The 14,821-nt window shown below is 44.4% G+C and overlaps 1 protein-coding gene across 1 annotated transcript in view; it reads right to left on the minus strand.

Annotated features, from left to right (window-relative positions):
- Positions 1–14,821, minus strand: part of fhod3b (formin homology 2 domain containing 3b) — a 276,595-nt gene that overhangs the window by 13,299 nt on the left and 248,475 nt on the right. The window contains exons 16-19 of the mRNA XM_051721466.1: positions 14,370–14,821; positions 7,549–7,707; positions 5,762–5,944; positions 983–1,102 (exon numbers count right to left, since the gene is read on the minus strand). The exon at positions 14,370–14,821 is cut by the window's right edge and continues 456 nt beyond it. Of these exons, the coding sequence (XP_051577426.1) occupies positions 983–1,102; positions 5,762–5,944; positions 7,549–7,707; positions 14,370–14,821 (914 nt within the window). The remainder of the gene's footprint in view (positions 1–982; positions 1,103–5,761; positions 5,945–7,548; positions 7,708–14,369) is intronic.

Below are 14,821 nucleotides of genomic sequence, written 5' to 3' on the forward strand. Positions count from 1 at the left end.
CATTTAGTGAAAAATGGGTATTATTGAACTGCTTTAATGAAATATTCCGGATTCAATACAAGTTAAGCTCATCTGACAGCATTTGTGGCATAATGTTGATTACCACAAAAAATTATTTCAACTTGTCTTTATAAAAACAAAAGAAAAGCAAAAATCAAGGTTAAAGTGAGGCTCTTACAATGGAAGTGAATGGGGCCAATTTTTGGAGGGTTTAAAGGCAGAAATGTGAAGCTTATAATTTTATAAAAGCACTTACATTAATTCTTCTGTTAAAACTTCTGTAGCCTATTATTTGAGTGATAATTTCTAGGGTTTTAGGGTTTGCTGACATATCATCGTCATGGCAATGAAGTTGTAAAATTGGCAATAAATTTACACAGAAAAGGTTAATTACATCGCATAAATATATGCAGCTGAAATAAATGCAGATGTTAAAAATCACATGCACCTTGAGAGCATTAGTCACTCTGGATCTTAACCATCAAATCATTCCTTGAAAAGCACTTTTACTAATCACAGGCCATTTCCACAATTTTCTGAATTTTTTCTGATGTAGTTTAGTAGATTACCATCAGTTCCATTAAGATACAGAGCACTTTCAAAGTGTGCAGAGCCTATGTACCCATACTCATTCTAACAATTGCTTCATTAACATATGATTTACAGAATTTCAGTCGAGTGCACTGATACACAGTATTGTGCTGGCCCAGGATCAGCCAAGCTGCTAAGTTTGCAAGGCACGACAGAGCTTGGAATGGAGAAATCCCTACAGAGGTGACATGACTCTCACTGGCTTTGTTCTCCTGCCCAACCTCAATGGTTTACAGTAACAAAAGAAATTTCATGCCAAACTCGCCACCTTATCAGGTTTATCTCTTTCAGATACTTTAATGCAATTAAGATCTAAGCAAAAATGGCAGACAGACAGACGAAGATGGAGAGATTAGGGGGTTGAAAGACAAGCTGTAGACTTGGTACTCACGTTGGTCCCATTGAGAAAGTTGCCAATAGCTAGCAGAGTGGAAAGGATGCAGCGCAGCGTCTTGTTCTTTTCTAATTGGTCCATGCCCTCCTTCAGGTCCTGTAGTGGCTCTGCCACTTCCTGAGAGGCAAACAGAATGTGTTAGAAAAAAATAGCTACAAAATGGTACAGAAGTCTGTAGAGGGTTTAGTACAAGAAAGGTCGAAATCAATTTGCTCCAATACACAGTATTTTGATATTTATTTACATGATTTTCTTTGAAATGAAGGAAACATTATTTCAACCAAACAGACACTGTTACCATGTAAAATTAAAATATTTAATGTAAGAACTAAACTACAGTAAAAATCTAGTTAAATCTAGTTAGTTTTTCTGAATGAAAACAAGAACTATATAATTTATTTATTATTATAATTTATTTTTATACACAATGAAACAAATAGCAATAATCATCTACTATATTTTTACTAAGACATGTTAATATATGAAAAATGCCATGCTGTTCTGTTTACATTTCTGAACAAAGATGCAAACAATTAATTGAATCATTGATTTAGCATTCCCGCACTTTTTTGACCAATTAATTTCCATGATATTTATAACTTATCTATGATTCTCCATGACGTTTTCATTCATTTGGATTATTGGACAAGGATTTTTAAAAATCACTGTATAGAGATGCACTCACGAAGAGCAATTTCTAGCTAATGAAATATTTTAGAGTTGAACATAAAGCTGACTAAAGGAATAAATTCACCAAAAGAATTTTCAATCACTATAGAGATTTTCATTATTTTTTTAAGGTTTAGCTCATTTCCATGACTTTTCCAGGCCTGAAAATCCCTATTTTAAAATTCCCTTTTATATTTCCAGGTTTTCTATGACCATGGGAACCCTATTCATTGAAAAAGACAATTGGAACTGATTCATAGAAATTAACTGAACTTACCAACTCTAACACCATTTTTGTGACTTAAAGGGATAGTTCACCCAAAAATGAAACTTTTCTCATCATTTAATCACCCTCATGCCATCCCAGGTATGTATAACTTTCTTTCTTCTGCAGAAAACAAATGAAGATTTTTAGAAAAATATTTCAGCTCTATAGGTCCATACAATACAAGTGAATGGTGACCAGAATTCCAAAAGTTCCAAAAAGCACATAAACACAGCACAAAAATAATCCATATGACTCCAGTTGTTAAATACATAACTTTAGAAGCGATATGATAGGTGTGGGTGAGAAACAGATTAATATTTAAGTCCTTTTTACTATAAATTCTCTTCCCTGCCAGTAGGTGGCAATATCACGGAGAATGCGAATCGGCAAAAACAAAAGGCGCGGTGGTAGGTCCTGCCTGAAAGGGGAGGAGCTCTACAAACACGGCGACCGGGACAGAGAGGGCTCTGTCGAAGGGAGATGCAGGTCTGCTGACAGGGAGACCGTACTGCGGAAAATACATCACAGGGGGTTACCGGAGTAACCAGCACCTGTGGAGCACCTACCTCAGTAAGGGCATAATAGCACACGTACTGGTTCCTGCTGTGAATTCCTCCGGGGGGGTCAGCGATGGGGGAGGAGTGACTTTTTGACCGTCCTCGTAGTCCGTCACAACCACCTGGCCATGGGTGTGAGTGTGGTGCGACCGGACGCGCAAAGGCGGGGGGCCCGCATTCGCGGCTTCTAAGTCGCAGGTGCTCAGTGCCCAGTTGCCGTGGTAACGGCAGTCGTAAACACTGGCTATGTGACACAGTGAGTGAGGGAACTGCTCTTTAATTGAGAATGTGGGTACCGCAGCCCGTTCGGGGTGTGGCAAACATAAAAGAAAAGGAAACCAAGGATTTACCTCCCGGCCCTCCACCGGGGGATGGAGTGGTCTGGATACCAGCTCCAGGTTTGCAGCAGACATCTCGCTCCCTGGGTCGTCCGTCTCAGGGGCACTTAGGAGCCTTCCGGGTCCTCGTGACGGCCCGTGAGGCGGGGGGCGTCAGCTTCCTGTGGAGGGCTCTACGCTGGGGCCGAGAACTGGGCTCGGGCTGAGAATAGCTCCTGCATCACATCGGGATCAGGACTACCCACGTGCAGTTCCTTTAGTGCCTTGGCCTGGTGTACTTGCAGGAGGGCCATGGCATGCAGGGCAGAGGTGGCCTGACCAGCGGCACTGTAGGCTTTGGCCGTCAGAGACGACGTTGTCCTACAGGCCTTGGAAGGGAGTGCCGGGCGATCCCGCCAGGTGGCTGCGCTTTGCGGGCACAGGTGCACTGCAACTGCCTTATCCACTTGAGGGACCTCCGTATATCGAGGGTGGTGAGAGCGGACGAGCTGGGAGGTCGGTTTCGGGCAGAAAAAGGTGCCCTCCACGACCTCGTCAGCTCGTCGTGCACTTCTGGGAAGAAAGGGAACGGGGGTGGGGGTGGGGGGGGGGGCATGTTTGTGAGTGCCGCCCCGAATCCAGGAACCAATCATCTAGCCGCGAGGGCTCAGGGGAGAATGGAAGGTCAAGCATGGCGGTCATCTCGCCGTCAGCCTCAGACTGGGCGGGCCGACCCGAAGGTGGCAGCCCAGTCAAGTCCTCGGTATTTCACATCGCCAGTACGCTCTCCGATGCAGTGATCGAGCACTCATCCTGCTCCAGAGCTCCGAAAGGGACACTAAGCTGGCCCTGGGGCGAGCTGGTCTCCTCTCGGAACTCGCCGGGGGCAAACGAGCGTGCTGGGGAATGGGAGGTCCACGGGTATTTACCCGGCGGAGCCGCGCCCATTGAAGCCCCCAAATCGCCTCCAGTGCCAGCCGGGCCAGCCTCGTACCAGGAGGTAGAAGGCACGGCATGGGTGGCGGCTAGAGTGGCTTTCCCCTGGAAGAAGGAAAGCCGCGACCGCAACGTTGCCATGGTCATATTCTCACAATGAGAACATGAACCATCCACGAACGCTGCCTCAGTGTGATTACGACCCAGACACGTGAGGCAGCACCCGTGGCCGTCGGAAGCAGAGAGATAGTGACTGCATCCAGGAATCACACAAAGACGGAAAGGCATCTTGAAAAAGACGTGTCTTTAAAAAGACGTTCACGTCAATGTGTTTGCTCTAATAGAGCAGGAATATAAACTCTTTTAGCGCTGTCGAAGCACCCAGGGGCGTAATCTGCACAGATCTGTGCAGAAGGAGAGAAAGGCCACTGGAATGCGCCGTATATCCAACAGCAAATGCTTCTTGGGAGGTGAATGGACCGTTAGTGGAAGACAGCTTGCTGATACACAACCGCTTGTCTCCAAAGAAAAAATCTGAATGAGTGGTTGCAAGCCAGCTCCTTTTATACCCGTATGTCCGGTGGAGTGGCATGCAAATTCCACTCGCCAATTCTCATTGGCCTTTTCTCAAAGATCTGAGGTGTTTGGGGCTCCCAAGGGTGACCACTAGTGTCACTACGTCGACACAATGTCGAGTGAGTGACAGAAGGGGAATGGAGATTTATAGTAAAAGAGGACTTAAATATCGATCTGTTTCTCACCCACACCTATCATATAGTTTCTGAAGGCATGGATTTAACCACCAGATTACTTTTAAACTGTCTTTATATACTTTTTGGACCTTCAAAGGTCTGGTCTCCATTCACTTGCATTGAATGGACCTACAGAACTAAGATATTCTTCTAAAAATCTTTGTCTGTGTTCAGCAGGAGAAATAAAGTCATACACATCTGAGATGGCATGATGGTGAGTAAATGATGAGAGAATTTTCATTTTTGGGTGAACTATCCCTTTAAGTTTAAAACATTCGCAAGTAAAACATCTCTGTCTTTATGTGCTCATACTTGCGAGACAAAGAAGGATCACAATACTCATCTGATAAATGGTCCTTAAGAAACTTAATGGCCAAATAAATAGTGTCTAAAAATAATTGCAATAATGTTGCTTAAATGATTATTATAATAGAAAAACATACATAAATATATGTATATACATATATATATATATATATATATATATATATATATATATATATATATATATATATATATATATATAATAAAAAATAAAATAAATAAATAACAGAAGATACACCGATCAGCCACAACATTAAAACCACCTGCCTAATATTATGTAGGTCCCCCTCGTGGTGCCAAAACAGTGCCAACGCGCATCTCAGAATAGCATTCTGAGATGCTATTCTTCTCATCACAGTTACAGAAATACTCAAACCAGCCCGTCTGGCACCAACAATCATCCATGCGATTATCTAATCAGCCAATTGTGTGGCAGCAGTGCAGTGCATAAAATCAAGCAGATACGGGTCAGGAGCTTCAGTAAATGTTCAACCATCAGAATGGGGAAAAAATTTGATCTCAGCGATTTGGACCATTGCATGATTGTTGGTGCCAGATGCGCTGGTATGAGTATTTCTGTAACTGCTGATCTCCTGGGATTTTCACACACAACAGTCTCTAGAATTTAATCAGAATGGTGCCAAAAACAAATTACATCCAGTGAACGGCAGTTTGGTGGACGGAAATGCCTTGTTGATGAGAGAGGTCAACAGAGAATGGCCAGACTGGTTTGAACTGACAAAGTCTACGGTAACTCAGATAACCGCCCTGTACAATTGTGGTGAGAAGAATAGCATCTCAGAATGCTATTCTGAGATGCGGGTTACACTGTTTTGGTGGCACGAGGGGGACCTACACAATATTAGGCAGGTGGTTTTAATGTTGTGGCTGAACGGTGTAGATAAGACGGGGGGACATTGTAGATTCTAGGAGTACGTTATCTCTGGGCTGACCTTCTCTAAGGCATCGTAGTCCATCTTAAATGCCCAAAGCTGCAGTCGGGCCGACAGTTCACTGATGGAAGAGAGAATGAGGAGGAACTGCTCAGCGCTGCCCAGCGGAGTGTCAGGGTTTGCCAGCTGGGCCTCCTGAATCTTCTGCGTTTCCTCCTCCGTAGGAATCATCGTCAGGATTTTCTAAAAAGCAGGAGACCCAGAGGGGAGTGTTAGTATCACTGTCAAGTACCATGGTAGATGGGGGCTCACCCCTAGAAAGGGATTCGCTTAATCCATCACATGAGTGTTGATGAATAACAACACCTGGAAAGACATAGTATTTTACAAAAATGTAGAAAATGACAACAATTTCATCCATTTATCTGCTAGTGGGCTACTTTTTGCTATTGCGTAACAAAATATAAGAATAAAACCAAAGGATATAAATTTCTGTTGTCCGAAATAAAATTTCTATGATAAAAATCTTGGTAAGAATAATAAAGTGTGGTTGTCGGTGAGAAAATCATGTTCCCTATAGTCCCCTAAAGGGTGGAGGGAAACACGCTCATCCATTTTTCCCATGACAAAACATGAAAAATGTAAGATTTTATGAGAAAAAGGGAGCTTCATTATTCAAGTGTTGATATTGTGACATATTCCTCCGGTCTGTAACAAGGGCTGAAACAGTCTAAATGATGCATTTTGCTAACTTTTAATCTTTGTGATAAATTGTAAGATCACAGACAAAAAAAATAAATTTAGCAGGAAAACCAGATCCTGTTTAGTCTTGCCTGCCAAACTAACTTGCTAAACATTGTTTTAAAAAGTAGAATGTACTGGTTCTGTGGACATCCAAAGTAAATGTATATGCACTGAGGGCAGAGAGGTTGGGCTATTTTGGACACAAGTTTGGAGTCGACACTTTTTGTTTGCCAGCTCAGCTAGTCACTATGTCTTTGTCTTGTCTTGAACACAGTTGTAGAGAGCCATGTATCTGGTAAAAATATGCTTTCATGTAGCAGTCCAGGATGATCATAAAAGCCTGAATGATTTATGTAATGAGAAAGAGGGAGAGAGAGAGAGAGAGAGAGAGAGAGAGAGAGAGAGAGAGGCGAAAGAGAACTGTTGAGAGGTTCAAGGAATATGTGACTCACGTGGATTCAAAACAAGGTTAGTATTAAGGACAGATGTGTTTTCAGCATGGTAACCTGTCTGACATTCCTAGGATTAAAGCATTCACAATTCACTATAGAAGCATTAGATTGCAAAAAATCTAGTCTTCTTTTCCAGTAAATATTTCTAAACATCTTTAAAAAAACAATACTTTAGAAGGAAAATGACCACTTTATGGCACTTTTGAGTCCTGTAAAGTGAGTCACTATCAACTGCCATTGTATTCAAATTAGCGAGCGAGACGCCCTTTAAAATTCCTCCTGTTGTGTTCCGAAGAAGAAAATCATACAGGTTTGGAACGACATATGGGTGAATAAATGATGACAGATTTGTACTTTTTGGGTGAACTATCCCAAAAATATCACTAAAGTTTGCTAAATTTATCTGAAAACAAGACTTAATATCTTAAGTAATTTTGCTTCTCAAGTAAATGCATCTTGTTTCTGAAATGTTTAGATATTTTTACTGGAAAACAAGACAAAAGTACTGAGTAAGAAAATGATTTTTTTTTTGCACTGAGCTGTTTGTACACATTTCATCATGTCGGGTGGAAATCAATTTGCTTAATTACTTGTGGTTGATCTGTCATACTTTGCATAAAGGAATGTGATTTTAAAGCAGATCAGTATTACCTCTATGCCTTCTTTGCTCAAGGCATACTCATCGAAGTTGAGGATGGCTGTTTTGATTGTGCGTGGTGGAGGCAGCACCGTCAGGCCTATGTTAATGGCGTTACTTCTTTTGGAGTCCAGAACGATGATCTCTTGACGCTTCCCATCAGCTACTGTTTTCTAAAATCAGGTACATAAACACATAAAAAGGTTAGTTCACCCAAAACTGAAAATACTATCATCATTTACTTACCCTCATGTCGTTCCAAACCTGTATGACTTTCTTCCGAAATTTAAGTTGCTACATTTAAATTTGAAATGTTATGATCAGTTATGAAACACAGAAAAACCTATGATTTTTGGCATCAAGTCATATTCTCACACTAAGCTATCCTATGTCATCAGAAAACTTGGAATATAGTCCATGAGTCGTACGGACTACTTTTCTGGTGCTTTGTGTCATCTTTACAGCTCTACAGCTCTTGGTCACTATTCATATCCATATCCATAATATGGAAAAGAGCATTGTCAACATTCTGCTAAACTTCTTTAGTGTTCGACGTAAGAAAGACAACAATGCAGGTTTGGAACATAAGTAATTGAGTAAATGATGACAGAATTTTTATTTTTATGTGATCTATTCCTTTAATCAATATAATTTTGAGGGAAGGACTAAACAACCTTTCCAAGTATACTGCTCAGATGTAGATTCCGTGACAAGGTGGCATGACATTATGCTTCGCCCACTGCTAAGTTTACCATCACGATACTCATCTCCACACCCAAAATGAAATAAGGATCCTTTACCCTTTTCTTAATCTCACACTGGCCACGAAAGTGAATAGGAAAGGAATTTCTTTAATGTGGATAATTACCAAAAAATGGCTTCCTGAGAAATGAACGCAAAGCCGAGATATGTTTAATGTTTATTTCCCTGAAAAGGCACGCAAGCACCTGAGGGCTATTTTGGGACTTTGATGGGAAATATTTCTGCAGAAACACAGCTATGAAGGTACTCTGTCTGTTGCCAAACAGAAGAGAAGAGAGAAGGGGCTCAGAGGGAAAAGGGAGGTAGAATAGGTCGAAAATGAAAAACAGCTGAAAAAGGTTGCTCAGAGCAGAGGGGAGAGGAAACCCCATGCAGGCCACATCTCTGTAGCTCTGAAAGACTTTGGAAAACACAGTCTGGGAATGAACAGGCCAAATAATGAGACAGAATTTCATCATAAAGGGATAGTTCACCCAAAAATGAAAATTCTGTGATTATTTATTCACCCTTATGTTATTTAAACTCATATTCTTTCTTCCAAGAAACACAAACTGAGTTATTTATAGCAGAATGTACATGCTGCTCTCTTCCATACAATGAAATTGGATGGTGACCATGACTTTCAAGCAAGATTTTCAAGGCTAGATTTACAGAAAATAATGATTTAAGTGTTGGTCTGTTCCTCACAAAAGCTATCATATGGCTTCAGAAGTCTTGAAATATAGCACACAAACTATGATGTTTTAAATTTTATTTGGGTGAACTATCCCTTTGATAACATCAATTCATGTCCAACACATAAAACCTGTGATGGTGAACATCAGCGTTTATTTTATTCAAGTAACATTTTTGACTCCATACAGATGAAGGCTGACAACACAAACAATTAAATTAACTCTGATGTAAAATCTGGAATGACGGTGCAGTTCTTGTTTCTATGTAAAGGCTCAGAGGTCCACGTAACAGGCTGTATTGATTAGCCTTAGAATGTTTTAACTGAGGCAGCTGAAATATGAATGTCAGCTGCAGCTCTGAGAATGCAGTGACTTAACTTTGTTCAGTTACAGGAGGCTTCATGGAATCCAGACAGCATCTTTGATGAAGTCTTTAGACAATACTGGGAATCAATCATGACCAATCAACCAACCTATAACCATTCTGACCTATATATTGCAGCCTTCTTCTAAATACGGATGATTATGAGATAAGGAAAAGCTTTGGAGGCTGCACATGGGTAAGAGAAGGTGTCGGAATTCACACCATGTGTTACACTAAAGAAAAGGCCAAAAAAAAAATAAAAAAATAAAGTGAACATAGAGCTATAAATAATAAAATGTTACACTTCCTGAAAAAAAAGGGGGGGGGGGGGGGTCAGAATGTTGATATGTGGTTGCTGAGGTCTTCTCGTGGTTGCTAGACCATTGTTATATGGTTGCTAAGGTGTCTGAGTAGTCTTAAATGAATATTACAGGTTCGATACAAGTTAAGCTCAATCGACAGCATTTGTGGCATAATATTGAACCAAAAAAATTTATTTTGACTTGTCACTCCTTTTCTTTAAAAAACACAAAAATCGAAGTGACAGTGAGACACTTCCAATATAAGTTAATGGGGGCCTATTTGTGAATGTTAAAATCTCACTGTTTCAAAAGTATAGCCACAAGATGTAAACAATATGCATGTTAACATGATTTTAGTGTGATAAAATCGCATACTAACCTTTTCTGTGTACAGTTATAGAAATTTTACAAATCCGTTACCATGATGATGTAATTTCAACAAACCCTAAAACCCTGTTGAATGTCTGTAAAAATGACAATTTAATCAACTTTACAGCTCACATATTACACAAGCTCCCTATCTGTCACTCACTCAACGTTGTGTCGATGTAGTGACACTAGGGGTCGTTCTTGGGAGCCCCAAACACCTCTGATCTTTGAGAAAAGGCCAGTGGGAATTGGCGAGTGGAATTTGCATGCCACTCCCCTGGACATACGGGTATAAAAGGAGCTGGCTCGCAACCACTCATTCAGATTTTTTCTTCGGAGTCGAGCGGTTGTGTTCAGTGAGCTGAATCCTCTGCCGTTTCATTCACCTCTAAGAAAGCTCTTGGATTTATGGCACATTACAGCAGCTTCTCCCCCTCGTGCACCAGTGGAGTGCAGAGAACACCCCTGGGCACTTCGATAGTCTAAAAGAGTATATATTCTTGCGATACAAGACTATATTTTCCCTATTAAAAGTGTGGCACTCACGGAGAGTGTCTTTTTAAAGATGACTTTCCGTCTGTGTTTATTTCCTGGTTGCAGTCGTTACCTCTCTGCTTCCGATGGCCACGATTGCTGCCTCGGTCCTTCTACCTACGGGTTTGAGGCCACGTCGGTTAGCACTGGGGGTGATTTGGAGACCCCAATGGGAGCTGCTCTGCTGAGTAACTCCCCATGGACCTCCCATTCCCCAGTACGCTTGTTTGCCCCGGTCGAGTTCTGGGATGAGACGGCCGGCTCGTCTCAAGGCGAGTTCAAGATCTCATTCAGCACTCGTGAAGTGGATGAGCTCTCGATTGCAGCATCGGAGAGCAGGCTGGTCCAGTCTGATGCTGAGGACTCGACTGGGCTCCCACCTTCGGGTGCGGTCGCCCAGTCACAGGCCGACGTGGAGCTGGCAGCCATGCTTGCCTGGGCGACTGCGAGCGTCGGGTTGGAGTGGAACCCTCCACTCTCCCCTGAACCCTCGCGGCTTGACGATTCGTTCTGGGGCTCGGAGCGCCGCTCATGGCCATGCCCCGCCCCGGTCCCTTTCTTCCCGGAGGTGCATGAGGAGCTCACGAGGTCGCAGCGGGCACCTTTCACTGCCTGGACCCGGTATCTGATTTCCTCCGCTCTCACTACCCTCAACAGTGCCAGGGGTTACTCAGAGATTCCCCAGGCCCGGCCCTGACGTAGACCCACCCGCAGGAAGCAGATGCCCCCACCTCACGGCCCGCCGCCAAGAACCCGAGGAAGTCTTCTAGCCACCCCTGAGACAGGCGACCCATCCTGGGTCACACAACTGGTGTTTACGGCCATCGTTATTGTGATCGCCGGACACCGCACATTTATGGCAGGCACGACGCTGCAGGCACGAGGCTCCCCACCCCTGTGCGCCCAGCTGCGGCACAACACACCCGCCCGGGCAGTTGTGACGGATTATGAGGACGGTTCCCTCCTCCCCCGTCGCTGACTGGTCCTATGGTGGGTACCCAGAGCCAGGTAAGTGCTTCGATGTCCCCAGACTCAGCATGGCCACGAGTTCGGGGTCTGAGCCCCCTCAACGTGGCGCCTCCGGCTCTGCCCCACATCGAGGCCCCACCTGCCGGTATGTCCGACATGATTGTCTCCTTGGTCCCCCTCGCCCAGAGCTTGGGGCGTGGCTTGTGCTCCCCAACCCGCCGCGATGACTGACCGGGACCGTCCGACTCGGCTGTGCGATTCAGTTTGCCAGGCACCTGTCTGGGTGTAGGGCGTGGACGCTGCTGCCCTCCCCGTGGAGATCGCGTCCCTTCTGCGGAAGGACGCGGTAGAGCTTATCCCTCCAGCCGAGATGAAGAAGGGTTTCTACAGCCCCTACTTCATCGTACCAAGGAATGGCGGTGGGTTGCGGCCAATCCCAGACCTGCGAGTTCTGAACCAGTCCTTGCACAGACTTGGATCGCATGCAGAGCTTTAGAGGCTCTGAGCAGCTCTTTGTCTTCTTCAGAGGACAGCGGAATGGGAGCGCTGCCTCCAAACAGAGGATCACCCACTGGGTCGTTGACGCCATTGCTTTGGCATACCATGCCCAGGACATGCTGCCCCCCTTGGGGCTTCGGGCACACTCCACCAGGAGTGGGCTGGGCAACACCCAATACCTTCACGAGGTTCCTCAATCTCCGAGTTGAGCCGGTTCGTCCAGTGCGTTGTCGTATATGAACAGATAAGTTAGCAGGACAACTGGCCGGGTGTACCGCTTGCGTATAGCACCTTTCCCCTTCTGGAGGGGGAGACGTGTGCTTGTTACCCCCCAGCCGTGTTCACGAGGTCCTCCTTAGCCCTGTGGCAGGCGAATTCATGGAGAAACTCAATGCCGGCCCAGTATGTGTGCTATTAAGCCCTGTACTGGTGTAGGTGCTCCACATGCGCTGGTTGCCTGTTTGTAACCCTGTGTGATGTATCTTCCACGAGATGGTTTCCCTGTTGGTAAACCCGCGTCTTCCTTGGGCAGAGTCTCCCTCTGCCACTGGTCGCCGTATTTGTAGAGCTCCATCCCCTCTGGGTAGGACCTACCACGGAGATTTCTCCACATGCGACACTGCGACAAGACTCGGTAAGACCATGTGACGTATTTCCACACAATTACCTCCCCTTCGGGCAGGATGTGGCCTCCGCGGTGTCTTCCCCTTGGGAATGGACACCCCCCCCAACGCGGACATTTATGGCCCCCAGCTGAACGATTTCCATTCTTTTTTGGGGAGAAAAATAGAAGAGAAGAGGCCACGGCTGGGGCGGCCTGTCCCCATTTTGGGCAGTCGACTTGTCCCAGAGGTGTGGGGACCGTATGACGCTCATCAGAGCGTTGGGGGAGGTTACGTGATGCCAAGTGCGCTGGCTAGCTGGTCTCGCACCGCCAGTCCACGTAACACAGTTCAGCTAGTTGTGGCGATTCGTATAGGGACCACTAGTGTCACTACATCGACACAATGTCGAGTGAGTGACAGACAGAGAATGTCCTGGTTACTTTCGTAACCTTCGTTCCCTGATTGAGGGAACAAGACGTTGTGTCCCTCCTGCCACAACTCTGAACTACCCGCTGAAATGGCCGGGAGCCTGTCTCAGCTCCTCAGCACAAAACCTGAATGAGTGGTTGCGAGCCAGCTCCTTTTATACCTGTATGTCCGGGGGAGTGGCATGCAAATTCCACTCGCCAATTCCCATTGGCCTTTTCTCAAAGATCAGAGGTGTTTGGGTCTCCCAAGGGCGACCCCTAGTGTCACTACATCGACACAAAGTCTCGTTCCCTCCATCAGGGAATGGAGGTTACGAAAGTAACCAGGACAATTTCACAGAAGAATTAAAGTGCTTTTATAAAATTATAAGCTTCACATGTCTGCCTTTAAACTCTAAGTACATGCCTCACTGTAACTTTGATTTTTGATTTTTTTAAGTCAAAATTATTTTTTGTGGTAATCAACATTATGCCATAAATGCTGTCGATTGACCTTAACTTGTATTGAACCTGGACTATTTCTTTAAGCACATTGTTATGTGGTTGCTGGGGCACTGCAAGATGGTTGCTAAGGTAGTCTGAGTAATTTTAGTACATTTCTATGTGGTTGCTTGGGTGTTTTGGTGGTTGCTAGGGCATTGATATGCGGTTTCTAAGGTGTTCTGAATGGTCATTAGTGGATTGCTATGTGGTTGCTGGGGTGTTCTGGGTGGTTGCTAAGGTGTTCTGAGTGGTCTTTAGTGCATTGTGATGTAGATGCTAGGGAGTTTTTGGTGGTTAATGGCATTGCTATGTGGTTGCTAGGGTGTTTTGGATGGTTGCTAAGGTGTTCTGATTGGTCTTTAGTACATTGCTATGTAGTTGCTAGGGAGATATTGGTGGTTACTGGCATTGCTATGTGATTGCTAGGGTGTTCTGAGTGTTTTTTATGTGGTTGGTAGGGTAATGCTAGGCAGTTGCTGGGGTAGGCAGATTGCTTACTGGCCAAGCCTCTATGATATTCTCATTCCTACAGTAGATGTGGCTGAATCCCTCCTCCAATGTATGTCTAAGTGATTTTTGGCTTGTTTTATTGTCCCCAAGGCAAAAATCTAAAAGCATATCTTTCCTTAAGTCACATGAGTTTAGGTATCATTAATGTCTGTAGCACATACATTAAGGAACAATTTATACACCAAAGTTTAATACTTGGGGTTTGTTCTAAACCCCTTAACCCAAGTATGAGCAAAAGTACTGTAATGGTGATGCTAGCGGATTTGTGGATTTAAACAACCGACAAAAAGACCTGGTGAAGAACACGTATAAAGAGGTCAAGGGTATTTGACATTACCTTTGTGGCAGGAAGCTCCTTGGATTTCGTTTCAAAAAGGTTTTCCAACTTGGCCGTGTCCAGCTTGACCGGGTCCAGTTTGGACCACAATGATTCCTTACATCTCTTGTGGTTGTTGTACTGCCAGTCTATCGGTCTCACTTCATTCCAAAACAGACGAATGGTCTTCTTCTTCTTCTGGAAGAGCAGAGGATCCCCTCGACTAAGCTGAGGAGATCCAAGATGTGGGGGAGATATTGAGGCTAAAAATGGTGGAGGAGGGGGCATCATCATACCAGAGATAGGTGGAGGTGGGGGGCATCCGAACAAGGGTGGCGGAAGATTGGACAAGCATGGAGGAGGAGGTGGTGTGAGGTCACCTGACCCAATCACATTACAAACGTCCAAAATGTCTACATCATCCTCCTCCCCCAAATCTGTGAAGTCCAACTCTTTGATGCGAAGCTCTCGCG

This window comes from Myxocyprinus asiaticus, chromosome 16 (genome assembly GCF_019703515.2).
Source record: "Myxocyprinus asiaticus isolate MX2 ecotype Aquarium Trade chromosome 16, UBuf_Myxa_2, whole genome shotgun sequence".
Taxonomy (NCBI): domain Eukaryota; kingdom Metazoa; phylum Chordata; class Actinopteri; order Cypriniformes; family Catostomidae; genus Myxocyprinus; species Myxocyprinus asiaticus.